At 44.8% G+C, this 27,692-nt stretch overlaps 2 protein-coding genes across 8 annotated transcripts in view; one reads left to right on the top strand and one right to left on the bottom strand.

Moving 5' to 3' along the window:
• Window positions 1-12,594, bottom strand: part of si:ch73-22o12.1 (poliovirus receptor) — a 66,797-nt gene extending 54,203 nt beyond the window's left edge. The window contains exon 1 of one of the 2 annotated variants that reach the window (XM_021557018.3): window positions 12,159-12,594. In XM_021557018.3, coding sequence (XP_021412693.3) covers window positions 12,159-12,243 — 85 coding nt within the window. In that variant the 5' untranslated portion in view covers window positions 12,244-12,594. The remainder of the gene's footprint in view (window positions 1-12,158) is intronic. The other variant, XM_021557008.3, reaches the window with a different exon arrangement.
• Window positions 11,810-27,692, top strand: part of g6f-like-a (G6F-like-a protein) — a 21,333-nt gene continuing 5,450 nt past the window's right edge. For 2 of the 6 annotated variants that reach the window (XM_090185762.1, XM_036933548.2), the window contains exons 1-8: window positions 11,810-12,059; window positions 18,483-18,821; window positions 19,040-19,303; window positions 19,574-19,609; window positions 20,031-20,203; window positions 20,421-20,583; window positions 21,328-21,389; window positions 21,683-21,875. In XM_090185762.1, coding sequence (XP_090041888.1) covers window positions 11,999-12,059; window positions 18,483-18,821; window positions 19,040-19,303; window positions 19,574-19,609; window positions 20,031-20,203; window positions 20,421-20,583; window positions 21,328-21,389; window positions 21,683-21,875 — 1,291 coding nt within the window. In that variant the 5' untranslated portion in view covers window positions 11,810-11,998. 6 annotated transcript variants of the gene reach the window in all.

Here is a 27,692-nt window from a genome sequence, read left to right as displayed (position 1 = left end):
AGAGAGGGAGCGAGGGAGGGAGCGTGGAAGGGACCTGACTGATGCAGGGAAGAAAGCCAAGGGATTGAGGAAAAGGGTGGAATGGCAGAGAGAAGGGTTATAGCTAGTGAGGACATCAATAATCTATGGCGGATAAAGCTATTCCGTGTTGGGAGGAGAGAAAGAACGAGAAAACGAGAGCGATGCAGAAGTTGGTAGGTGGGGCCTTGGGGACATCTATTTAAAAGAAGAGAAATTAAAAGACGCTTGTGTTCGTTTAGAGAGCAGGGTACGGCACGCCCCCCCACCCCCACCCAACACTCCCTTGGAAATGTCTTTTTAAATGTGGGTTTAAAAATCAGAGTTACAGCTCTAATCACGGCTGGCGTCACAGCACATTCCCTCTCTCTTTCTCCATCTACCGTTCTCCCAAGCCCAAAGCCCTCACCCGTTGCAAACATGGAACACACATACACACCAAGTCTCCCCCTAGAGGGGCTGTTGCACGACAGAGCTGAATTCATGAAATCACTGATGGACGGAATCAACTGCGAGTGAGTGAACATAGGGAGGAGAGGAGGAGTAGTGAGAAAGGAGAGGGAGGATTGTTTCCTATAAAAAGACACTGAAAGTTGAGAAATCAGGAAATTGCCCCTAGCTGCCTACAAGGCCAGAACACCCAGGAGGGATCCCAGTGACATGCCTGGCTCTGTACCCCCCAACACCAACACACAGGAACTAAACATACACCACACACACACAAACCAAAGTAGTGCTACCACCAACTAGCCACTTTCTACACCTGTTCCTACAACTTCCATTTCCAACTTCCGCCATCATCCAGAAGGCGAGGTCAGTACAGGTGCATCAAAGCTGGGACTGAGAGACTGAAAAACAACTTCTATCTCAAGGCCACCACTGTTAAATAGCCATCCCTAACACAGAGAGGCTGCTGCCTACATACAGACTGAAATCATTAGCCACTTTAATAATGCCACTTTAATGTTTACATATCTTGCATTACTCATCTCACATGTATATACTGTATCTACAGTATCTTAGTCTATGCCGCTCTGACATTGCACGTCAATATATTTATATATTCCACTCCTTCACTTAGATTTGTGTGTATTAGGTATTTGTGGTAAAATTGTTAGATATTGCTGCACTATCAGAACTAGAAGCACAAGCATTTCACTACACCCGCAATAACATCTGCTAAACACGTTTATGTGACCAATAAAATTTGATTTGAGAGAGAGGTTGACTATTGGTTTAGAGCTTCGCCTTTGGAGCTGGGTAGTCAGACAGCTCTGTCCATTCACACAGACACACAGGTGAGCTGGCCCGGTAGAGGAGGAGGGGAGGAGCTGGCCCGGTAGAGGAGGAGGGGAGGAGCTGGCCCGGTAGAGGAGGAGGGGAGGAGCTGGCCCGGTAGAGGAGGAGGGGAGGAGCTGGCCCGGTAGAGGAGGAGGGGAGGAGCTGGCCCGGTAGAGGAGGAGGGGAGGAGCTGGCCCGGTAGAGGAGGAGGGGAGGAGCTGGCCCGGTAGAGGAGGAGGGGAGGAGCTGGCCCGGTAGAGGAGGAGGAGAGGAACTGGCCCGGTAGAAGAGGAGGGGATGTGGGAGGTGAGCTGGCAAGGTGGAGGAGGGGAGGGAGGAGGTTCCAAGGTACAGGCTGCTCTGTGACACTAGTGGCCATGGGGGAGAGAGGGAGAAGGAAGGGGAAACCAGGGAAGTTAAGGAAAGGAGGAACTGGGGACTTCACTAGGAACACAATGGCAGGCCTGTTTCAATAACAACAGTGTATAATTTACCCACCAATGGCTGGCTGGCCCACAGTACAACAGTAACTTGATATGAATGGAAGTATCTCACATCAAGGAAAGACATGATGCAGTTCTTCAATTCCCCAAATCCAACCTGCTGTAGAACCCAAGCTGGTACATTTAGGGGAAATGACCTGGCTAGACTTCACATCTGTGTATTGTGCTCTATAGCCCTTGTAACAGCACAGCAGTGTCCTGAGAGTGTAATAGGAGTTCTCAGAGGATTGAGTGTGGCCACAGCATCTCTGTGGGACATGTTAGTCCTGATAAAACCATACATCTGTTTCCCTTTCCTCTCCCTCACACAACCTCCCTCCTTCTCTAGGCAATCTGTGATTCAGCCCACCATTGAGCCTGAGGTTCTGTGAATACATTTTGTGTGTGTGTGTGTGTGTGTGTTGGAGGGACAGCCGAGTGCCATTCTGCAGCCAGGGTGAGGGAGGGAGGGAGGAGGGAGAGGGCTTGGGAAGATTGTTGGGAAATGTTGTTGCAATGTCACAGCAACTTAACCTTCAAAAACTGCCTTCTGGGACAGGAGCCGGGGAGGGAGGGAGAAAAAGGAACATTGTTAGGAGGCAGAGAGAGACTGCAATATAGAGGCAGCAATACACCATGTTGATAGGAAAGGCACCGTTACAAAACAGTGAGGGAAAAGAAGCAACAAAGAGAGTAGTTTGTACTGACAGGCTTAAAGAGAAACTTCAAGCTTGATGTAGGTGAAAGAGAGGGAATAGAACAGAGAGGTGAGAGAGAAGAGAGCAGAGAAAGAAGGGAACCAAAGACATTAAAATTACAGCAGGAGAAATGAGGCAGTGGTGACTCAGGAAAGAGAAGGAGAAAGAGAAAAAAAGAAAGAGGGATGAGGGGAAGGAGGGACGGAAGGAGAGAGGGGCACAGACTAAGACAGGAGCTTACTGAACAGATGGATCAATTACAAGGACCAAATTACAGAGAGGAGGAAGTTAAGAAGCTACTCAGAGGAAATCAACAGAGAGAGACAGAGAGCGAGACAGAGCGAGCGAGCGGGCGGGAGACAGAGCGAGCGAGCGGGCGGGAGACAGAGCGAGCGAGCGGGCGGGAGACAGAGCGAGCGAGCGGGCGGGAGACAGAGCGAGCGAGCGGGCGGGAGACAGAGCGAGCGAGCGGGCGGGAGACAGAGCGAGCGAGCGGGCGGGAGACAGAGCGAGCGAGCGGGCGGGAGACAGAGCGTGCGGCCGGGCGGGAGACAGAGCGAGCGAGCGGGCGGGAGACAGAGCGAGCGAGCGGGCGGGAGACAGAGCGAGCGAGCGGGCGGGAGACAGAGAGACAGCGAGCGGGCGGGAGACAGAGAGACAGCGAGCGGGCGGGAGACAGAGAGACAGCGAGCGGGCGGGAGACAGAGAGACAGCGAGCGGGCGGGAGACAGAGAGACAGCGAGCGGGCGGGAGACAGAGAGACAGCGAGCGGGCGGGAGACAGAAAGACAGCGAGCGGGCGGGAGACAGAGACAGCGAGTGGGCGGGAGACAGAGACAGCGAGCGGGCGGGAGACAGCGAGCGGGCGGGAGACAGAGACAGCGAGCGGGCGGGAGACAGAGACAGCGAGCGGGCGGGAGACAGAGACAGCGAGCGGGCGGGAGACAGAGACAGCGAGCGGGCGGGAGACAGAGACAGCGAGCGGGCGGGAGACAGAGACAGCGAGCGGGCGGGAGACAGAGAGACAGCGAGCGGGCGGGAGACAGAGACAGCGAGCGGGCGGGAGACAGAGAGACAGCGAGCGGGCGGGAGACAGAGACAGCGAGCGGGAGACAGAGAGACAGCGAGCGGGAGACAGAGAGACAGCGAGCGGGAGACAGAGAGACAGCGAGCGGGAGACAGAGAGACAGCGAGCGGGAGACAGAGAGACAGCGAGCGGGAGACAGAGAGACAGCGAGCGGGAGACAGAGAGACAGCGAGCGGGAGACAGAGAGACAGCGAGCGGGAGACAGAGAGACAGCGAGCGGGAGACAGAGAGACAGCGAGCGGGAGACAGAGAGACAGCGAGCGGGAGACAGAGAGAGAGCGAGCGGGAGACAGAGAGAGAGCGAGGGAGAGACATGGAGTAGGAGGACGGAAGATAAGTAGGAGGCATGGAGGGAGAGTGAGACATGGAGAAAGAAAAGCAGAAAGAGAGAGGGTGGGATAGAGCTACAGGAGGTAGATTGGATTCATTAGTTAGAGGGCTGGCAGAGGGCAGAAGGATAGAGGAATAGGAGTCAGAGACCCCACTGTGGCTGTGCAAGATGGATGGGATCAGCTATAGTGTGTGTGTGTGTGTGTGTGTGTGTGTGGGGGGGGGTGGGGGGTCATTCAACACATAATTCTATTTAGATGAAGTGCCAAGACTCTCTGTAGTAAACAAACACTTTGGTACACCCTGTTGACAAAACCCAGTGAGAGGAAAAGGCCAACCTGTCACTCCAGTCTTCTCCTATTCTGCTTTCTACCAGTCCTGGTGGCTGCAATGAATCTCAATGGTGATCATTCAGATAGGCTCGTCTTTTGTAGAAATTCGAGCTGCAAAAGGTCATCATGAGGTTTGCTTTGGGTGGCAGTTGCATAACTACACTGTAATTGACAGAGGTGACATCTCAAATGGCACCTTATTCCCAAATATAGTGCACACTTGACTAGGACCCATAGGTCTCTGGTTAAAATGAGTACACTATATATGGAGCTACTTGGGATACACACAGAACAAGCCAAACAGAGCTGGTAAGGATGATAGCTGTGGGCATCAGTGTGTTGTGACTAATCAGAAATGCAGTCTGCCAACGGCCATCTTCCCTTTAATGTTTCTGAGATTCAGAAGAACATGGGGAAATAGAAGACAACACAGAGGGTAATATATGTTTCGTCTTGAACCATTTAAACATTACTGAATGTTCTGTTCCTGCTCCACTCTTATCTCTGATAAAAATGTCCCACACTAAATAAACTCCCACTTCACTGCCTAAATGTCTTCCCTGCCTGTAGCCCAGTAATACGGTGTGTCCTGTCTCCTGCTCTGAATAACTACTTCCCACCAATCTAAAAGCACTGGATTGGTGGGGGCATGGGGTAATGGGAGTTTACACCATATTTCTTATACCAGTCATTTCCAATCAGGGAAGGGAACACGTGCACACTTTGGGAAGAAGGAGCGATAACTGGGACATTAAATTCTTCACCATCAACAGCCCAGAGTAGAATGTGATCATGTGGTTGGGTCTTGAGAGTGTCACCGTAAACAAGGTCCTCCCCCAGCCCCGTCTCTGTCTGTCCAGACAGGCTGGTAAGTGTGATTTTGACATGACCTTCTCAAACTGAGCTGTACGGAGATGCAGAGAAAAAGGCAACTGGGGGTGTAGAAGTGAGAGGTTGTGACATCACGGATAACATACAACACACTATGAAAAAACAAAGATGTGAAAAAGAGAGAGAGAGAACGGGAGAGCAAAGGTGGTGGTAACTGTCAAACTGACTTGGACACACAGACCGAGAGCCGTCAGCGCGAGACCTACATCTGTTCAATAAAACATATGGAACCTGGTCGATACAGGATCAATAACACAAACCACGCTCTACATCTGGACACATTAAGGTGACTGCTAATGACAACGGAAACGCGTGTCTGTCCATGTGTGTAGCTTGGACAATGTCAAGGCCTCAAGTGCCATACACATCTGCTGAGTGTCAAGACAGAGGATTTTACAGATGGAGAAGGAGGAAGGTGAGAGGGAAAGACGAGAAGTGTGTGAGGAGAAAGATGTTAAGAAGAGAGAAAGGTTAGGGATAATTGGCCCAACTCCATCAGTGATAGCTGGGTGTCACTGTTAAAGTGTCAGAGGGATGATGCTAAATTACAAATGAGCAGATCCTGCCCCCCTATCCCTCTCCTCCAAATCCCCTTATCCCTGTGCCAAGTTGCCACTGTGAGGAATTTAAAAGTATGATGTCATCCCCCACTAACGCTGCCCCCTTCATTCCAACTGCACCCACCCCTCTAGGCCCTACTACCCCCCCCCCTTCATTCCAACTGCACCCACCCCTCTAGGCCCTACTACCCCCCCCCCCCCCCCCCCCAGCCCCCTTAACCAGCAGCAGAGTCCTAGTGCTTTGGTTGGTGGATGGGGTCCAGTGGTGTAAAGTACTTAAGTAGTACTTTAAAGTATTTTTTCTTAAGTTGTTTTTTGGGGTATCTGTACTTTATATTTTTGACTACTTTTACTTCCCTACATTCCTTAAGAAAATATTGTTATTTTTACTCCATACATTTTCCCTGACACCCAAAAGTATGTTACATTTTGAATGCTTAGCAGAGCAGGAAAATGGTCTAAATCACACACTTAGCAAGACAACATCCCTGATGATCCCTTCGGTCTCTGATCTGGCATAAATAAGGAATTTGAAATTATTTTTTACTTTAGATAGTTAAAACCAAATCCTTTTAGACTTATTCAAGTAGGATTTTACTGGGTGACTTTCACTTTTGTCATTTTCTGTTAAAAGGTATCTTTACTTTTACTCAAATATGACCCCCAATGACCTCAGCAGAGCTATGTTTTTGTAAACCCTTCCACTCCCATTCATCTTAGTGGCATTTGGCATTCCTTAAAAAGGGGGAGGGGGTTCTAATTCTTCTCCCTTTGATTGGATGGAAGGCCTCCAATCTGGCAACACTGCCAGGCAAACACAAACACTCCCAGTGGGGATCTCTGTAAGATCTCATCGTTGGCCAGGGACTGGGAGACGAGTCAGAATCGAGGGAAAGATGAACGGAGCAAAGTACTGAGAGATCCTTGATGAAAACCTGCTCCAGAGCGCTCAGGACCTCAGACTAGGGCAAAGGTTCACCTTCAACAGGACAACAACCCTAAGCACACAGCCAGGTGTGCAGGTGTGGCTTCAGGACAAGTCTCTGAATGTCCTTGAAAGGCCCAGCCAGAGCCCGGACTTGAACCTGATCTAACATCTCTGGAGAGACCCAAAAATAGCTATGCAGCTACTCTCCCCATCCAACCTGATAGAGCTTGAGAGGATCTGCAAAGAATAATGGGAGAAACTCTACAAATACAGGTGTGCCAAGCTTGTAATGTCGTACCCAAGAAGTCTCGAGGCTGTAATCGCTGCCAAAGGTGCTTCAACAAAGTACTGAGTAACGAGTCTGAATACTTATGTAAATGTGATATTTCTGTTTATTTTATACACTTGCAAAAATGTATAAAACCTGCTTTTGCTTTGTCATTATGGGGTATTGTGTGTAAACGATTTAATACAGTTTAGAATAAGGCTGTAACGTAACAAAATGTGGAAAAGGTCAATGGGTCTGAATACTTTCTGAAGGCACTCTATATGTAGGCTACTGAGCTGATGCTTTAAGCACTACAATTAAAAATTAAGACAAATTACTGCCTACTGCTCTTCGCAGATTCTGCCATTAGGCTCCTAAAGTTTCCGGGAATAGGCGACACCAGTGGTCGGCATCCTTTTCCATTTGTAGTGTCAAGTTTATCGTACCATTTCTACTGATCTGCGTGCCAGTTATGATTTCTATATAAACAGTTTCATGTCATTTATAATCAAGTCTACATATCTCAAAATCAATGTCAGGTAGAAAATATCCAGAAAAACAAATACCTTAAAAATTACTTTGAGAAGCTACACAGTGATGGTGAGTTAAGACAAACAGAAATATTAGCCTATCAGATCCCAAAATGGTGACATTTATAAGACTACATTTGCATGCAGGCCAGGGAGCCTAGGCCTACTTCTATGTACAATCAGGTGGGTGTCCTTACTCAAGATTGACAGGGAGCTCCACACAAGACACTGAATAAATTGATAACTCGTAAATGGAATGAAATAAACCAAAACTCTCAAGTGTAGCCTAGGTTGTACACTCTACAATGTGTCCACTCCTCCAATGACAAGACTGTAGTAGTAATTATAATACATTAACAGTAATTACCCTAACCAAACAAACATTGTAGATTAGAAATGATGGGAATTAACCCCGCAGCCTCCGCAATGGATTAGTCCACTGAGACAGCCGTGAATCAGACAGGTGTCTCGTGTGCCATACATTTAACATATTTGCCCCTGCTTGTCTGAAAAACCAAACTATCGTCCAGTCGACTAAATGGGGTCAGCCCTACACAGCATAGCCTCATATTACACGCCCTCATTTATCACTAGCTAGCGGTGTGCCGACAATTATTGCTCCTGCATCCCAATCCAATAGCAAAACGTACAATTCAGTGACAAGAACTGTTGCTGATCGCTCTCTCTCTCTCTCTCTCTCTCTCTCTCACACACTTGCACTCTCACTCGCTCGCACTCGCATGCAAACTCTCTAGAATTATCCATATTGTCTAATGATGTTTGTTAAATCAACAACAAGCTAGTCTGGCCTTCGATTTAAAGAAAATATGTTCACAGAGAAAATAACTCTCCACACGCATTGATTATAGACGCACACACAAATCAATAAGCTCTATGGCTTGACTTACTGTAGTAGGTCTTTTCATTCTATGTGGAATGTAGTTCATTGATGAACTGTTATAAACTGCCATAAAATGAGGATTGAATTAGAATTCCATGGAGGCAGCAGAGTCAGGGCCACAGGTGTTGGGCACCGTCCACACACACACACTTAGTATTACATTCACGACTCCATTGGGCTGTAAACTAAAAACACACATTTATGTCTGAATCAACTGAGGTTTACTGGTGATGAGGGCAACTATTGATCTACGCCAAACAGGCCCTGCAGTGAGTGAGAGAGTGAGAGAGAGTGAGAGAGAGTGAGAGAGTGAGAGAGAGTGAGAGACAGGGCCAGTGATGAATCGATACTAAAAGCAGTCAAAGCAAGGCTAATGAACACACACCTGACCTTCTCCCAATCCCCATGGCATTTGCAGCTCTATAGCAGAGGGGCAAGGACACCTCATTAACATAACACCTGGAGCATACAGACATTCATTGACAAGTTCACACATTCAAAAAAAGGTTGCTTTTCCAATTTGAAATGAGACTAGTCTATTTCTGCAGCGTTGTTTTTGCTGTGCTTGTCTGGGAAGAAACATTGATTTAGATAAGAATGTTTCAATTATATTCTCCCATTCCTCTAAAAAAAACATTTCACATGATTTTATCCGTGGAATATCACATCTTTCTCCCCTCCTCCCCCTCTCAGACACCCATAAACAGCGTGGCCTTGAGGACAGAGCGAGGGGGAGAGGAGGGAGTGTGTTTGAATAAACCAATAACTAACATCACTCACACAGGAACATGAACGACAAGAGAACAAGGGCCCCTGTATGTACTGGGTCTGGCAGGCGGGGGGAGGGAGGGAGGGAGCTCAAGTGATGGTGGGACAATCAGTTGTTCATTCAGTCCTATAAACCAACTGACCTACCAACCAATGGACTGACTCTGAAACACAATCCTCAGCCTGCACTGTCTCTGCATCATTCTAAAGAAGCCACCTGTTCCCAAATGGCCGAAGAGACCCATCAGGAGGATCTCAAGTGTCTTCACTGCTGGTCACTGCACAAAGTCAATTTGGCCTAATGTCACATTTCTCTCTTCTTCCAAAAGCGTGTGACTGTAGCCTGCTCTCTCTCCTGACCCTGCCAGCCCACCAGTCGCTCTCACACGCACACCAACGCCGTTTACTCAGCCGTAAAGACGACGTAACCAGTCACAGCTGACCCCATAGCCCTATTTCAATATAAAACACCATGGCAACGGGGTTCAAGCCCTCCTGACCCACATAGGACCTGCACCTCGTTAGGGGGTATTACAGTGTGGTTTTTGGGCTCAAAGTGGAATCCCATCCATTCTCTACTACATGTCTTTTATTGATTGTTTTCATACTATAGAAGCCTACCTTAATTAAAAACAAATGTAACTCCCTGTTATTACACTGTAAGCTGGGTTATGAGACTATATTAAATTGAAATGGATGACAACTGAACTAAGCCTACCTTCCTCTACTAAGCTATTGAAACTCTGTATGGTCATATCCTTAAAAACAAGATTTTCTTGGCTTAGCAGAGAACAGAAAACATTTTACAACAACCATTCTCCCACAAAAAAACCCACACAAACAAGGCCTGAACATTGTCGTGTAAGAGGCTCTTTCTGTAAAATCAATAAAGTGAAGAGGGAGCTGTGTACACTTGAACTGGTTAAACCAGCATTTTCTCTGGTAAATATGAACCTTTTGTTTTGTTTGACACCGTTTTCCTTCCCCTTAATTGCACTAGATGTTCTGTAAAAATGGATTTGGGCTGAAAAAGGTCCACACCATAAATAAATCAGAAAGTAAAATACATTTCTGGGCCGGATGATATTATTATTATTATTATTATTGTGTTATGAACAACAATGCTCCCGAGTGACGCAGAGGTCTAAGGCACCGCATCACTACAGACCCTGGGTCGATCACGGGCTGTATCACAACCAGCCGTGATTGGGAGTCCCATAGTGCGGCGCACAAATGGACCAGCGTTGTACGGGTTAGGGCTTGGCCGGGGGAGGCCGCCATTGTAAATTAAGAATTTGTTCTTAAGTGACTTGCATAGTTAAATAAAGGTTAAATTTTAAAAAATCTAATTAAACCAACTACAGCAGGCAGTACAGTAGGCCTCGGCTAGGCCACTACCCTCTCTTTCTGTGGCACTAAAGTTTCCTTAGAGAGTGTTGACTTTTTTGTCCGTGGGAAAATAAAAAATATAGAGGTCTGGATTAAATTGCCACTACAAATAAATGAATTTAGAGATTTACATTTGTTTGGGCTAACTTGCCTGATCACTCTGCAAGTATATCACCTGGGAACATGAAGAGCAGTGTGCGGTGTATTCCTTTTTATTAGCCATGTTCGCTCCCCACTGACACATATTTTTTTTAAGACTATTAAACTGAATGTCTAGAATGAGTATTATGATGCATTTACATGACACTACAACATTCTATGGCAGCCATGTTAGCCCAAAAATCCACTCAAACTCTAATTTAGCTTTTTTTCTTCCATTAGTCCACTGTTGATGCAGTCCCAAAATGTTTTGCATGTCAGGTGTAAAGTAGTGAAAATATTGGACTTTCAAGAAGCACAGTGTCGCCGGCCATATCATCATGCAGATGCAAAATACATCATATGATGCAAAACGCATCATCATGGTTTTGTGGCTGGTGACACTATGTCCAATATCCTGAAACCTGACTGCTGACATGAAAAACACTTAGGAAAAAAATACCAAATGATAGTTTAAGTGGATTTTCCCTTTAACATGATATGGTAAATATTTAAACAATACTATGTAACTGAATGTCTTGAATTAGAACCATATTCAATATTCTCAGTTGGTCCAAGTAATTATAAACTGGGTGGTTTGAGCCCTGAATGCTGATTGGCTGAAAGCCGTGGTATGTGGTTGTATACCAAGGGTATGACAAACATGTATTTTTACTGCTCTAATTAGGTTGGTAACCAGTTTATAATAGCAATAAACCACCTTAGGGGTTTGTGGTGTAGGCTGCGTGCGATGGCGGTCTAGTTATCTTATAAGGGCTGTATCCAGGCACTCCGCGTTGCGTCGTGTGAAAACAGCCCTTAGCCGTGGTATATTGGCCATATACCACATCCCTCGGGTATTATATATGGATCTGGGAACAGGTGTTTATTTAAAATACACAGGCCACAAGGACTCTATCAAATGCGACTCTGCAGCCTCAATCATTTTATGGCGTTGGTGGCAACTAGGCTACACCCTGTTGCTGCACTGTTTACATTAAAAGCTATTTCAAACCCAATGTATGTGTTGTGAACTGGAACTAATCGAGGATGATGTGTCAGATAGAGGAAAGAAAAGGCGCAGGGGGACGTAAGGAATTGAAGGAGAAGCGTGGTCCTGGGGAAAGAGGATCAAGGACACGCAACAGCGCTAGGGTTGTATTTGGAAAAGAACAAGTGACAATGCACCTGCTGGCACCAGGAAGAAAAATATACTTTGATTGCCAACTGAACCACACCTTAGCAAAAACACCGCGTAGCCTACTTTACGCCGAAACTCATGTTACCGAGGGAGTGTCACGGTCAGAAAATAGTCTAGTCAAATTAGTTAGGGACAAGTAGACTGTTTATTCAATTTATTTCACAACAGTAAAAAGGAAAATGTTATCGTAAAAAAACATGTCAAGACCTAGTGTACACCTGAACGTTGATTGGATCGTAACTGAAACCTCCCCGGCAGGTAACGCAACCAAACGAACCATGCTAAAAGTAGAAGATAACAATTAGCTTAGGCTGCTGGTGAATGTCCATGGTGGTTTTTGAAATATGTTCTTCTTACCTTGAAAAGTCAGCAACGTGACCACGCTGAACAGTCCGATGATTTTTGTGAAGTCATGCCTATTCCGAGCGTCCTCTCTCGCCATGCTGTCTGTGCTGATTAAAATGAATTTTATATCGTTGGTAAAACAAAACCTATATCCGTGTCTTTTCCCGGTTTGAACTTAATCCTGAACTAATCACAAGTCAATAATTCAAACCGTTAGTTTTCAAACGTCCTTCACTGACTGCGCTTCTTGTGGAGCCCGTTAAAATGAATACAAAAATCCTATCCAATTGGTCCAAGCGATGCTGACAAGAAACTCACAAATGTATATTGCTCTGGTAGCTAAAAAGGTGGTTTGGATTGCGTGTGCTCTACCAACTATTTCCACACTGCGGAGAGATCTCTACTGGGTGACTGGTTGTGATGTCATAGACTATCCCTAGGCAACGTCACAGTTCCTTGAAATCAAACGATATGTGGCTGGAAGTTTGGAAACTCCCTGAAGTATGACAATCTTTAGGAATTATACTTTTTTAAAGATTGTGTTATCCAAAACGGAAACCTTGTTGATTTCCAGCACTGACTGGACAACACGGTTAATAGGGCGCACACCTACATTTGGCGAGCTGTCTGTCTTGCCTGTATTTTACAAAAAAAATAAACTAGGCATATTCGTCAATGTACCCTCTTCAGTTTTCTACTGTCTTTTGATTGGAAATTACATTTTTTAGATGGACGCTACAAACTTCAAGTTTTGATTTAGAACAAAAATAATCTATCCGTAATGTGTTGGCTAATTTATGGGAAAGTACACCCTCTCCAATATTTTACACTGATTAGGTCAATTGTAATACATGTACCATAGAATTACCTACTTCGAGGCACAGTAGCCCAGCAGTGGTGGGTATGAGGCAAAGGGATGATTATAGCGCCCTCTGCTGTTTGGCTCTAACGTCCCACAATCATGACACAGTTTACTAAAAGTGTCGCAATAAAATAAACACTGGAACAAACGTTACAATCCAATAACCACTAACATTAGTGTCACAATCAACATATTTGACTCAGATGTCACAGTCAAATAACCACTGACGAAGACCAGAGATCACAATCAAATGACCACCCTCAGGTGTGATTCTAAAGACCTTGATTAGCTCAATCAGGTGTGTTAAAACAGGGCTGGAACTACAGCTTGCAGACCCAGATCAGATCTCTAGGTTGGGGTTAGTCACCCCTGCACCCACTAATCAAAAAACAAAATTTTCTTATTGTCCACCAAAGCAACATAGGAAAGCCATATTATCCTGCAGCTTTAAGGCTAATCTGTACGTCCATGTGTTTTACAGGCGTGCAGAGGACACTTGTTCATTGTTATTACCTCCTTCTCATCCCATATTTCACTCTTTGCCCTTAACCTCTCATTTCCTCTCCTCTACTCTCCTCTCCTCTGTCAGTCCACAATTGTCACCTCTGAATTCTCACAATCTCTTTTCACTTTCTATACTCTGAGCCCTTCTCCTAGCCATGTAGGGACCTAACTCATTTTCCCTCTGGCCGATGTTATGTCTGGATTTGATCACTCTAACCTCTCCTCGTATTGTCCCTCACTTTCTTTGTCCCGCCCTTGTCTTTCACTCCTCTCTCTTTGTTTTCCTGTCACCCTGTCCTGGGGTTGCCTGTGGGTCTGTGACTAGGATAGTGGAGTTCATAGTTGTCTGGTATTAGCTCATTGGCAGCACTCATTAAACTGAGCCAGAGCTTAGAGTGATTATTTATCCATGAGGGAGGAGATCAGTACTACCATGCTCTCTCTCTCGCCTCTCTCTCAATTCAATTTAAGGGCTTTATTGTCATGGGAAACATATGTTAACATTGCCAAAGCAACTGAAGTAGATAACAAAAAATAAAAATGAACAGTAACATTACACTCACAGAAGTTACAAAATTAATTTATCTCTATCTATCTATCTATCTATCTCTCTCTCTCTCTCTCTCTCTCTCTCTCTCTCTCTCTCTCTCTCTCTCTCTCTCTCTCTCTCTCTCTCTCTCTCTCTCTCTTTCAATTCAATTCAATTCAAGGGCTTTATTGGCATGGGAAACATGTGTTAACATTGCCAAAGCCGTCAGTCTCTCTCTCTCTCTTTCTCTCAATTCAATTCAATTCAATTCAAGGGCTTTATTGGCATGGGAAACATGTGTTAACATTGCCAAAGCCAGTCTCTCTCTCTCTCTCTCTCTCTCTCTCTCTCTCTCTCTCTCTTTCTCTCAATTCAATTCAATTCAATTCAATTCAATTCAAGGGCTTTATTGGCATGGGAAACGTGTTAACATTGCCAAAGCAAGTGAGGTAGATAATATATAAAGTGAATATATAAAGTGAAATAAACAATAACAATTAACAGTAAACATTACACATACAGAAGTTTCAAAAACAATAAAGACATTACAAATGTCATATTATATATATATATACAGTGTTTTAACAATGTACAAATGGTTAAAGGACACAAGATAAAATAAATAAGCATAAATATGGGTTGTATTTACAATGGTGTTTGTTCTTCACTGGTTGCCCTTTTCTCGTGGCAATAGGTCACAAATCTTGCTGCTGTGATGGTATACTGTGGAATTTCACCCAGTAGATATGGGAATTTATCAAAATTGGATTTGTTTTCGAATTCTTTGTGGATCTGTGTAATCTGAGGGAAATATGTCTCTCTAATATGGTCATACACTGGGCAGGAGGTTAGGAAGTGCAGCTCAGTTTCCACCTCATTTTGTGGGCAGTGAGCACATAGCCTGTCTTCTCTTAAGAGCCATGTCTGCCTACGGCGGCCTTTCTCAATAGCAAGGCTATGCTCACTGAGTCTGTACATAGTCAAAGCTTTCCTTAATTTTGGGTCAGTCACAGTGGTCAGGTATTCTGCCGCTGTGTACTCTCTGTGTAGAGCCAAATAGCATTCTAGTTTGCTCTGTTTTTTTGTTAATTCTTTCCAATGTGTCAAGTAATTATCTTTTTGTTTTCTCATGATTTGGTTGGGTCTAATTGTGCTGCTGTCCTGGGGCTCTGTAGGGTGTGTTAGTGTTTGTGAACAGAGCCCCAGGACCAGCTTGCTTAGGGGACTCTTCTCCAGGTTCATCTCTCTGTAGGTGATGGCTTTCTTATGGAACGTTTGGGAATCGCTTCCTTTTAGGTGGTTATAGAATTTAGCGGCTCTTTTCTGGATTTTGATAATTAGTGGGTATCGGCCTAATTCTGCTCTGCATGCATTATTTGGTGTTCTACGTTGTACACGGAGGATATTTTTGCAGAATTCTGCGTGCAGAGTCTCAATTTGGTGTTTGTCCCATTTTGTGAAGTCTTGGTTGGTGAGCGGACCCCAGACCTCACAACCATAAAGGGCAATGGGCTCTATGACTGATTCAAATATTTTTAGCCAAATCCTAATTGGTATGTTGAAATTTATGTTCCTTTTGATGGCATAGAATGCCCTTCTTGCCTTGTCTCTCAGATCGTTCACAGCTTTGTGGAAGTTACCTGTGGCGCTGATGTTTAGGCCAAGGTATGTATAGTTTTTTGTGTGCTCTAGGGCAACAGTGTCTAGATGGAATTTGTATTTGTGGTCCTGGTGACTGGACCTTTTTTAGAACACCATTATTTTGGTCTTACTGAGATTTACTGTCAGGGCCCAGGTTTGACAAAATCTGTACATAAGATCTAGGTGCTTCTGTAGGCCCTCCTTGGTTGGTGACAGAAGCTCTCTCTCTCTCACAGTATCTCTGGTTTCTATCACTCACCCTGTCACTACTTCTCTTTCTGTTGCTACTTTCTATTTTTTCCTGTATTTTCCAATTTCTCATACTGTCATACATCTTTCTCTTTTCCTCATTTATCTCCCCCTCTTTCTCTCCATTGTCCAGTCTTTCTCTTTCTCCCACACCCTTCCCCTCTTCCCTCTCTCCCATGCCTCTCTCTCTTTCCTTCTCTCCCCTCTCTCCCCTTCAGCTCAGTGGTAATTAAGAGTGTATCTGGTAATGGAGTAATGGAGCTCAGAGGAGCTGATAGCACCGTTAGCTTAATTAAACACATTTTTGGGATGTAAAGACATTTAGCCCAGGGGTTCCACTGCTCCCACTATAACCCAAACTCTTTATCTCTCTAACTTCCTCGTTACCTCTCTCTGTCTTTCTCCCTCACGTTCATTCTGTCCATCTCTTCCTCTCTGTCTCTCCCCCTTTATGGATCTTTTTCCCTTTCTCACTGTCACATATACTGTACGTGTTTGTTCCTTTTGTCGTTCTCCAACCCCAGGTTTGAGGTCATCATATGGATTTTATCCCAATTCAAGTTCTTCCCTCTCTGTTCAAGAACATAAACAGTACAGTGACTGAGCTGCAGCATGAGTTTACATCATCATGTGTGTGTGTGTGTGTGTGTGTGTGTTGCCTGTGTGCGTGTTTGTGTTTCTGTGCTAGCCTTTTCCCCCTGTGCCAGTCCTATAAGTGTTTATCAGTCACCAACAGACTACCAGTCAGTGGACACAGTGACACTCTCTTCCTGAACACTATCAAGGTTTTGGATGGGTCGTATCCTGTTCAAAGCAAAGGCGCAAGTTTGGCCCCAAATTGCACCATATCCCCTATATAGTGCACTACTTTTGACCAGTCATATTGGCCCTGGTCAAAAGTAGTGCATTAAATAGGGTATAGGATGCCATTTGGAACGCACCCACATTCCCTGTTAATGACAATTATAGAATACAGAAATGTTACTAGTAAACTGGAGATGAGAAGGGTGTTGTTGTTTGTGGTGGTGGTGGGTGCTAGTGGAGAGTGTGTGTGGGTCTGTGTGTGAGTTGACTTTACACCTGCTTGGCTGCCTCCGCTTGGACCATGGAGTTTAGATGTCTCCTATTTGTTCTTATTTCTTCTTCGGTGGTGCTCATCACTCAATCTGACACGACCACTAAAGGTATGGTGAAATTTGAACCATTGATAGATGACATCGCACAAATTTCCTTCACTTGCAAGTATTCTCTGTTATGACTGGGTTACTCACTCGTTTTGAAGCTGAAAACGAATGTGAGATTCTTCTGGCGGTGTTCAGTGGATTTTTTTATCAGAAAGTATGTGAGATTCTTCTGGCGGTGTTCAGTGGATTTTTTATCAGAAAGTATGTGAGATTCTTCTGGCGGTGTTCAGTGGATTTTTTATCAGAAAGTATGTGAGATTCTTCTGGCGGTGTTCAGTGGATTTTTTATCAGAAAGTATGTGAGATTCTTCTGGCGGTGTTCAGTGGATTTTTTATCAGAAAGTATGTGAGATTCTTCTGGCGGTGTTCAGTGGATTTTTTTATCAGAAAGTATGTGAGATTCTTCTGGCGGTGTTCAGTGGATTTTTTTATCAGAAAGTATGTGAGATTCTTCTGGCGGTGTTCAGTGGATTTTTTTATCAGAAAGTATGTGAGATTCTTCTGGCGGTGTTCAGTGGATTTTTTATCAGAAAGTATGTGGAAAACATAACATTCAAAATAATCAAGGTAGTATTTTATAGCCTTTTTTTATAGCCTCAGAGCCTGGTTCCTCTCCAGGTTTCTTCCTAGGTTTTGGCCTTTCTAGGGAGTTTTTCCTAGCCACCGTGCTTCTACACCTGCATTGCTTGCTGTTTGGGGTTTTAGGCTGGGTTTCTGTACAGCACTTTGAGATATCAGCTGATGTAAGAAGGGCTTTATAAATACATTTGATATTTTATGAACAAGGTAGTATTTCAGTAGAGGTTTACAAATATTCCTGTCGTTTGAAGGTCAAACCAGGGATACACATCTCTAATCCGTCCAGTCTGGCTGGCTCTCAACACTCCTTGGCGTTTAATTGGTCCATTAATGCCATTGATTGGGCTTAAAGAGCCCACAACACACTGGCTCTTCCTGATCTAAATCAGTTACTGATTAGAAAGGAAGGATAAAAACCTGGGGATGCGTTCCAACTGGCACTCTATTACCTATATAGTGCACTACTTTGTACCAGGGCTCAAAGAAATAGGGTGCCATTTGAGAGTCCTCTAGAAGCAGAGCTGAGCATCTCTGGGTTAAGTCTGAGTGTTGATTGTGGCTCCAGAACTAGTCACCTCTTATCTCCTCAGGTCGATTCTATCAGTAGTGAGGCCAGAGCCTGATCCAACTGCAACCCCATTCTACGAGCACCTTTAGTTTTTACAGACCACATACAGTTGGATAGGTGTGAGCAGCCATGGCAGAAGTTCCCCTGTAAGCCCATTGGAAGGTTAGACCTATCACTATTTCACTCACTTGTTTTTTTGTGTGTTTTTTGTCATCATCAGACCCTGACTGGAGTGATATCGTTGTGACAATGGTTGGCAGGGAAGTTACCTTACCCTGTGTTGATTGGCCTCTCACGGGTTCTGTGAGCATTAATTGGAAGATGAAGTCTCCTAGCGTGGACCACTGGAAACTGGTCCTCTCGGCCAATGAGAGGCAGCAGTTCTCGGGGGCAGCCTCAAAGGCTTCCATGCGATTGGTTGACTCAAACTTTCAGGAAACTGGGGACTTCTCTCTGCTGTTCATCCCCAAAATGGAGGATAAGGGTCGCTACTCCTGTCTGATTATACAGGAACAGAAGAAACTGAGAGAGAAGATCATACTATTAGCCGTCCTCACAGGTATAGAACTCTGGTCCTGCACACAAAACTACCGTTACAGTATGTCCATATACATGTAATATACAGTTGTGATGGTATTGATACAAATATTATGTATAAATAATTCCCCATGCCCACTTTATTTGACACAATCAGGTCAGACTGTAGTAGCAATATCCCACATGTTTTTTATCTCTTCTATCGTTTCTCCTATTTCCTACCTCCTACATCGGTCCCAGTCTCTATCTTTCCTTCAGCCACTCTCCCTCAGCACAGCACATTGCGTCTGATGGCAGAAGTGTCCCCCGCCTCCGCCGTTTCCGAGGTAACCTGGCTGTCCCCTGGTGGGAAGCCCCTACGATTGGCAAGGAGGTCAGGGGGGGGTGTTGCCAAGCTGCCCCAGATACGCCTCACTGACCAGGGGGTATACATCTGCCAGGTGTACCCAAGGGGTAACAGCAGCTCCCCTATGTTCCCCTTCACTGTGGACCTCCGCGTGGATGGTGAGATATGACGGGGGGGGAGCCATAATTGGAATCTGGGATGAATCTCAATACTCCAAACAAAGCATTGTATCTAGATCGGCCTTGTATTGGCATCGTTATATAATTGACTAGTGTTTATATGTGCTCCCACTATATCCACTGCTCCCACACTAACCCAAATGTTTTATTTCTGTCCCTTTCTCTCTCACGCCCTTGTTCCCTCTCTGTCGTTCTTCCTCTCTCTCCCTCTCCCTCTCACCCTCTCTCTCTCTCTCTCCCTCTTTCTAGGTATGAATGTGGCCTCGTTCACCAATATAAGCCATAGTGAGTGTCGTCACCATGTACAGTAGACTCTAGTCTAGCTAAAACACAGAGTCAGCAGCCTTTGGATCAAGCAGCACAATACAAACTGACCTTACTGAGGGACCAGCTATCTCTCAGAAACATAACGACATAATCCTATTGCTGCTTTGCACCTCTCTCTATCTCTCTTTCTTTTCCTCTGTCTGTTCTGTTCCTCTCTCCACTGCCACTTCTGTCACTCATCCTCCTCTCTATATCTCTCAACCCCACCATCTTCCCTACATATTTCTCTCACTGTTCCCCCACCACTCTCTCACTCTCTTCTTATCTCTCACATTCTCTCTCTCACTTACATACATCTCCTTCTCTTCCTCTCCCCATTCCCCCCATTCTCTCTCTCTCTCTCTCTCCCTCCCCCTCCATCTCCTCTCCCCCTCCCTAGGTGCTCAGATCTCTATGGCCAGTCTCACCCAGACCCCTCTCACCCTCGCCTGCCCTCCGATGCAGGGCGACTATGTCCTGCTCTATTGGAAGCCCCCAGACAGCAGAAACATCAACACCACACCCCTGGTCTACGGGTACGACCGCTGGAGGGACCGCACAGAGCAGAGCAAGGTACACTCAGAAGAGGATGTGTGTGTATATGTTCATGCTTACGTGCGTATGAACTGAGTTCCTCTACAGGTTTCTTCCTTCAAGGGGATTTTCCTAGCCTGTTTCTGCCTGCTCCACAGGGTCCAGGCCGGGTTACTGTAAAAGCACTTTATGACAACTGCTGATGTAAAAAGAGCCTTTATAAATGAATGTGATTGAATGAATTTGATTGATCTAGACTCATGCCCAGCTGAGCCTGGACGGGCCATTGTCTACCCCAAAAGAGGGTTTCTTCTCCTTCCTGCTGAGCCCGGGGCTGAATGACGGAGGCCTCTACATGTGTGAGGTCTTCCTCAATGACAACGTGTTCAGCCAGTGGACCCTACTTAGCATCCTCCAAGGTACAGAGGGGAAGAGGGAGGAGTGAAGAGAGAAGAGTTATGTATTTATGTCTGATATAGAGATATTGGTATGAATAAAAACAAAGACTAAAAATACTGTCCAACTCCCACACACGCAGAAACACACACACATACTCACACACCCGTCTGTCCATTTTTGTAGTCTCGGAACGCTTTAATAATCACTGTCCTTCTGGCAGCCATTACAGCTGCTCAGACATGACCAAGCGATCTATCACTGTCACCTTGCTCCACACATCTGTCACACACACATACACACACACACATACAGCCCCACGGACCCATATATTTTTAACCTGCCTCATTATGGGTGTAATTATGTATGATTATACCAGCCGCTCTCCCACCAGGGCTGTGGGAGGCACACATTAAACACTGTAATCACTGACAGAGACGTGTGTGTCTGTAGGGCTTGATTACACCCAGATTGATCCTCATTGGGGTTCGATGAGACATGGGGCATCAGTCACCATCATGCGACACATTAGAAGCAATTCTGTGTAATGAATATATATTATTTTGGACCATCTCTGATTCGCTCATTGCCCCCCCCCCCCCCCCCCCCTCCCAACACCTTCTATCTCTCCTTGCCCCCATTCTCTTTTTGTCCCCTGACTACCCCTTTTTGGTACTTCCTCCACTCTCTCCTTATCCCTACCTCACATTGTCTTTCTCTTTCCTACTCCCTTGCCTTCCACTCTCTCCTCCCTCCCTCCATCCCAGTGAAAGCCAGACATTCTCCATCAGCCCTGGTCCTGACGTGTCAGTATACAGAGCGCTCCCAGGTAGGTAACCATCCCCTGACTGGCAACATTCATCCCTCATCTCTTCACTGTCATAGTTAGCTGATGTGTGGTGAGCTTTCAGGCACAAAATGGCTCCTTAAGCACCTGGGCTGAGTTCATTAGGCACAAAACAGAACACTGACTAAAACAGGGAAGGACAACCTGGACTTTTCCAATTAGAAACACTTTTTTTTCTGCTGTAAGTTTTCTATTGCGTAGTCCCCTAATGAACACGGCCCTGGTGGATAAAGAACACACTGTATAAACCCAATCCATCATCCTCCATCCACCAGGTGAAGCGGGTGGTGTGGAGCCACCAGAACCAGAGTCGCACACTGAAGTGGAGCTCCTCTGGCCCGGGTCACCTCAGCACCGAGGTCCCCCTGTCCCCCACCCAGGACACGGCTGGGAACTACACCTGCACCATGCTACTGCGGAACGGACAGGCGGTCAAGGCTGTTTACACCGTCAAACTGCCACCGAAAGGTGGAGAGAACCAAACGGTCCAACTTGGGTCTTTAGATATAGATCTAAGATCAGCTTACCCTCTCCTAATGCTAACCATAATCAGTAATGCTAAAAATGCTCAACTTTTCTCAGGTCAGTGTCAACTACTTGTACCTATCAGAACCAACAGTAGATATATAGGCCTACATGTTTGTCCAAATAGGTCCCTTTACAATGCTTCCTTTCCTTCCTGCTATCATCTTATTCTTTCTTCCTCGCACCTACCCAGTCAGTTCCAGGGGCGGTCTGGGCCGATGTGTTAGAAATGTCAGGGCCGATTTCTGGTTCCAGTCCGCCCCTGGTCAGTTCCCATCAGTGATTCTCATCAGTGATTAACAAAAGGGGAAAGTATATTTAAACCACTCAGATGGAACCAGGAAGTTATGTAACTCATCTGTTTGTGTGTTGCCATTTGAGATCTTTAAATATACTTTGGTCTTTAACACTACTATAGCCAACACCACTATAATCATTATGACCATATAGGCACTCATCCAAGTCCATGTTTACTGAACATGAACCTCCTCTATCAGTGGTCCCCAACAGCACACACGGACAAACACACCTGATTCAACTCTTTGAGGGCCTTATTAGTTGCCAGGTTGAATCAGGTGTGCTTGTCTGGGGCTACAAATAAAAATGTGTACTGTTGGGGGTACTAGAGGACCGGAGGTGGGAAACACTGCTCTAGATCAGTGATTCCCAACCTTTTACGGTTACTGTACCACCAACTGAATTCTGCTCTGCCCGGAGTACCCCCTCATGTGCATTTTACCAGAAAGCCTATGGTCTTAAAAGTCTTCTCAAGTACCCCCTGTTGATAGACCAAGTACCCCCAGGGGTCCTAGTACCCCTGGTTGGGAACCACTGCTCTAAATTCTAAACACACAAGACATCCCTTCCCAACAGAGAGAAGTGAACAGCAGGCTAGCTCAGCTGCTAATCCGTTAGCTATGTAAACACACCTGCCTGTGTTTATCCCTCTCTCCCGTCGCTCCAGTCCTTCAGTGCTGGATGTGTGCCCACTCCATCCTCATCTCGTTATCTCCAGAGCCCTGTTGTGAGCTAACCAATCAGCCCAGAAATGGAATAGGTAGGATGAATTCTAAATTCCAATTCTAAATTCCACATAAACTTGAAATGTTCCACGATATGGTCGTGAGAATATCAAGAATTGTACACAAATAGAAGACAGAGAAAGATACTGAATTCTGGGTGAGGATGTGCCAAGTATTGACTGAAGAAAACTTCCACATGACACCCAATATGGTCCCTTGTCGGATTCAGCCACACACCACAGAGCATTGCTTTGAATGGGAGTCTAATTGTCTGCTTCACCTATTCTATTCTACTCCATTCTATCCTATTCTACATCCATAACCCATTGGTCTGTTGCTTATCACAGCCAGACAGGTTGACCTGAAGTTGCTCTACAACCACTATAAAACGCTTCACAGAGCACTGACCTTGTAGCCCCGCCTGCCTGCCTGCCTGCCTGCCTGCCGGCCGGCCGGTGTGCGTGCCTGGCTGAGTGACAGACTGTTTCTGCATTCAGCAGTGCTACACTGTTGCCTTGGCAAGATGAGGATAAGTTAGCTAGAGCAGAAATAGACTAGAACCATGGCCACTAACCATGTATTTCTGTCTGCTACACTATACGCCTGTGTCCTAAATGTCACACTACTGTTCCTAGTCCAAATTAGTGCACTATATAGGGAATAAGGCCTCTCTGTCTGACTTAGAGTGTTTTGGTTTACAACAGATCTCAAAGGGAAAATACAACCCCCAACACACTGATCGGAATTTTTCTAACCATTCCTGTCTTTATCTCGCCCTCTCTCTCCATCTCTCCCTCTATTCCTCTCTCTCTCTCTCCATTTCTCCCTCTATTCCTCTCTCTCTCTCTCTCTCTCTCTCTCTCTCTCTCTCTCTCTCTCTCTCTCTCTCTCTCTCTCTCTCTCTATTCCTCTCTCTCTCTCTCTCTCTCTCTATTCCCCTCGCTCTCTCTCTCTCTCTCTCCCTCTCTCTCTATATATTCCTCTCTCTCTATTCCTCTCTCTCTATTTATATTCCTCTCTCTCCATTCCTCTCTCTCTCTCTCTCTCTATTCCTCTCTCTCTATTCCTCTCTCTCTCTCTCTCTCTATTCCCCTTTCTCTCTCTCTCTATTCCCCTCTCTCTCTCTCTCTCTCTCTCTCTCTCGATTCCCCCCTCTCTCTCTCTCTCTCTCTCTCTCTCTTCCTCTCTCTCTATCTATATTCCTCTCTCTCCATTCCTCTCTCTCTCTCTCTCTCTCTCTCTATTCCTCTTTCTCCATTCCTCTCTCTCTCTCTCTATTCCTCTCTCTCTATTCCTCTCTCTCTCTCTCTATTCCTCTCTCTCTATTCCTCTCTCTCTCTCTCTATTCCTCTCTCTCTCTCTCTATCTATATTCCTCTCTCTCCATTCCTCTCTCTATTTCTCTCTCTCTCTCTCTCTCTCTCTCTCTCTCTCTCTTCCTCTCTCTCTCCATAGTAAGATAGTAATGTAAGCGTCTGCTTTATTGACCCGCCTGGGTTCAAATAGTCTTTGTTTCCCTGTCTCTCTGTGTCTGTCTGTGTCTGTTTCGCTCTCTTTCTCTCTTTCTCTCTCTCCCTCTCTTCACACCCCCACACTTCTTCAGATGATAAGTGTAAATGGTGAGGGAGGACATCAGGACAGCTCTCTGGAATGTATTCACATTCATTGTATCTGAGGAAGCACACACAGCCACAGAAGGATCTGACAGTTGAATGAATCTCCTTATGAAGATGAGCTCACTACCAATACCCCATACATCACTGATACAGAGGAGCCATGATGATGACACACAACAAAGCAATGCTTTAACAAGAGTAATGGATATGCAAAGGGAAGTGTTGCATTTAGAATGAGCTGCTTGTGAGGGCTGATTGAACGTTGTATTGTGGTCTTGTTGTCCCATTTACTCTCTTATTGGGATGTGGGAGAGAAGAGAGGAAAAGGGAGGCAGGGAAGGGAGAGAGGAAAAGGGAGGCAGGGAAGGGAGAGAGCGAGATGGGAGACAGGGAAGGGAGAGAGCGAGATGGGAGACAGGGAAGGGAGAGAGCGAGATGGGAGGCAGGGAAGGGAGAGAGCAAGATGGGAGGCAGGGAAGGGAGAGAGAAGAGAAGGGAGGAAAGAATAGAGGAACAGAGGGGAGCAAAGAGGGAAAGATGGATGATAGACCCACATTAAAAAATAATATAGTATACTATGGTATAAATACTGTACTATTACTATATTTATATACTGTAGTATTCACTGTAGTGTTTTTGCAGCTTTTCTTGTAGTATTCACTGTAGTGTTTTTTCAGACATGACTAGTATTTACAGTTTACTCTAGTATAAATACTGTAGTATTACTATATTTCAAAAACTATAGTATATACTAAAGTAATTACTGTAGTGTTTTTGCAGACATTACTGTAGTATTTACTAAGTGTTTTTGTTTTATTATCTTTGATTGTGATATGAATTGATAATTCAACGCTTCTGCTCTTTTCCATAACCTTTAGGGAACACAACATATAGTCTATACTTGGCATGTAGGTTTCTCACTCATGGGTGGCAGAAATTGGGACATAGGGGATTGGAATGGGTGGGGTATATGCAAATTGAATACTGTAGTATTACTATAGTAAAAAAAACGGTAGTGTTTTTGTGGATAAAATTGTAGGATTCTACACAGTATTATATAGTAAGTACTACACATGATCGAGGGATACTACAGTGTGTAGTATATTATTTGACAGTATGCTACAGTTTACTTCAGAATTTTATACTAAGCACTACATGATTGAGTGGATACTACAGTGTGTCGTATAATATTCCATAGTATACTCCAAAATTCTATAGTAAGCACTACAGCGTGTAGTACAGTATTCTACAGTATACTACAATATTATAGTGTAAGAAATACACGATCGAGGGATACTACAGTGTGTAGTATAGTATTATATAGTATACTACACAGTTCTATAGTAGGTACTACACATGATCAAAAGATACTACAGTGTGGAGTACAGTATACTGCAATATTCTATAGTAAGAAGACACTGTCGAGGGATACTGCAGTGTGTAGTATAGTATTCTACAGTATACTACAATATTATAATGTAAGAAATACACACTCAAGGGATACAACAGTGTGTAGTATAGTATTATACAGTACACTACAAAATTCTATAGTAAGAAGTACACGATAGAGGGATACTACAGTGTGGAGTATAGTATTCTACAGGGTATTACAGTTTACTACAGCATTCTATAATAAGGACTATAGTATTTTATAGTAAACTGTAGTAGTTTGTCATGTGGGGAAGTGTGTAGGGAAAGGAAATTAGAGGAGAGCAGAGAGGAAGGAAGGGAGGGAAGGTGCACCCAGGCCATTGAGGAGTGATGGTATTTACCCCTCACTTCGCTGCACCCAATTACCATAATTCATGCAGTGTTAAAGAAGCTGGCACTGAGAACAGAGCAGGTCAACCTGGCCCAGGGGTCAACTCCCTGCCACCACACTATTCCATTAATGACCACAACACACACACACACACAAACACACACATACACACACACACCAACACCACCCCCACCAATCATTTACACCTCACACAGCACTTCATGATTGATTTGTTTGGAGCACCATGTTTAAGTCGTGACAGCAGGGCAAGGTGAAGAAGGCCTGTAGAGGAAACTTCTATGAAACAAACTTCTGGATGTTTTTTGGAATTTGTAACTTGATGAGGTAGTACAAATAAAACATGGGTGCCATCAAATTGAGTTGTTTTTATCCAGAAAGACTTCAACCTCACAATAGAATCATCATAAATTAGCAATATATAATTAACAGTAGCATGTTAGTAATGGTCACATCGCTGGTATACAAATTAAGAGATACAGTGCCTTGCGAAAGTATTCGGCCCCCTTGAACTTTGCGACCTTTTGCCACATTTCAGGCTTCAAACATAAAGATATAAAACTGTATTTTTTTGTGAAGAATCAACAACAAGTGGGACACAATCATGAAGTGGAACGACATTTATTGGATATTTCAAACTTTTTTAACAAATCAAAAACTGAAAAATTGGGCGTGCAAAATTATTCAGCCCCCTTAAGTTAATACTTTGTAGCGCCACCTTTTGCTGCGATTACAGCTGTAAGTCGCTTGGGGTATGTCTCTATCAGTTTTGCACATCGAGAGACTGAAATTTTTTCCCATTCCTCCTTGCAAAACAGCTCGAGCTCAGTGAGGTTGGATGGAGAGCATTTGTGAACAGCAGTTTTCAGTTCTTTCCACAGATTCTCGATTGGATTCAGGTCTGGACTTTGACTTGGCCATTCTAACACCTGGATATGTTTATTTTTGAACCATTCCATTGTAGATTTTGCTTTATGTTTTGGATCATTGTCTTGTTGGAAGACAAATCTCCGTCCCAGTCTCAGGTCTTTTGCAGACTCCATCAGGTTGTCTTCCAGAATGGTCCTGTATTTGGCTCCATCCATCTTCCCATCAATTTTAACCATCTTCCCTGTCCCTGCTGAAGAAAAGCAGGCCCAAACCATGATGCTGCCACCACCATGTTTGACAGTGGGGATGGTGTGTTCAGCTGTGTTGCTTTTACGCCAAACATAACGTTTTGCATTGTTGCCAAAAAGTTCAATTTTGGTTTCATCTGACCAGAGCACCTTCTTCCACATGTTTGGTGTGTCTCCCAGGTGGCTTGTGGCAAACTTTAAACAACACTTTTTATGGATATCTTT

The sequence above is a fragment of the Oncorhynchus mykiss genome, chromosome 2, assembly GCF_057628025.1.
Source record: "Oncorhynchus mykiss isolate SJ-2025 chromosome 2, ASM5762802v1, whole genome shotgun sequence".
NCBI lineage: Eukaryota > Metazoa > Chordata > Actinopteri > Salmoniformes > Salmonidae > Oncorhynchus > Oncorhynchus mykiss.
The sequence above is the reverse complement of the archived record's forward strand: the minus strand, read 5'-3'. Positions and strand labels throughout refer to the sequence as shown.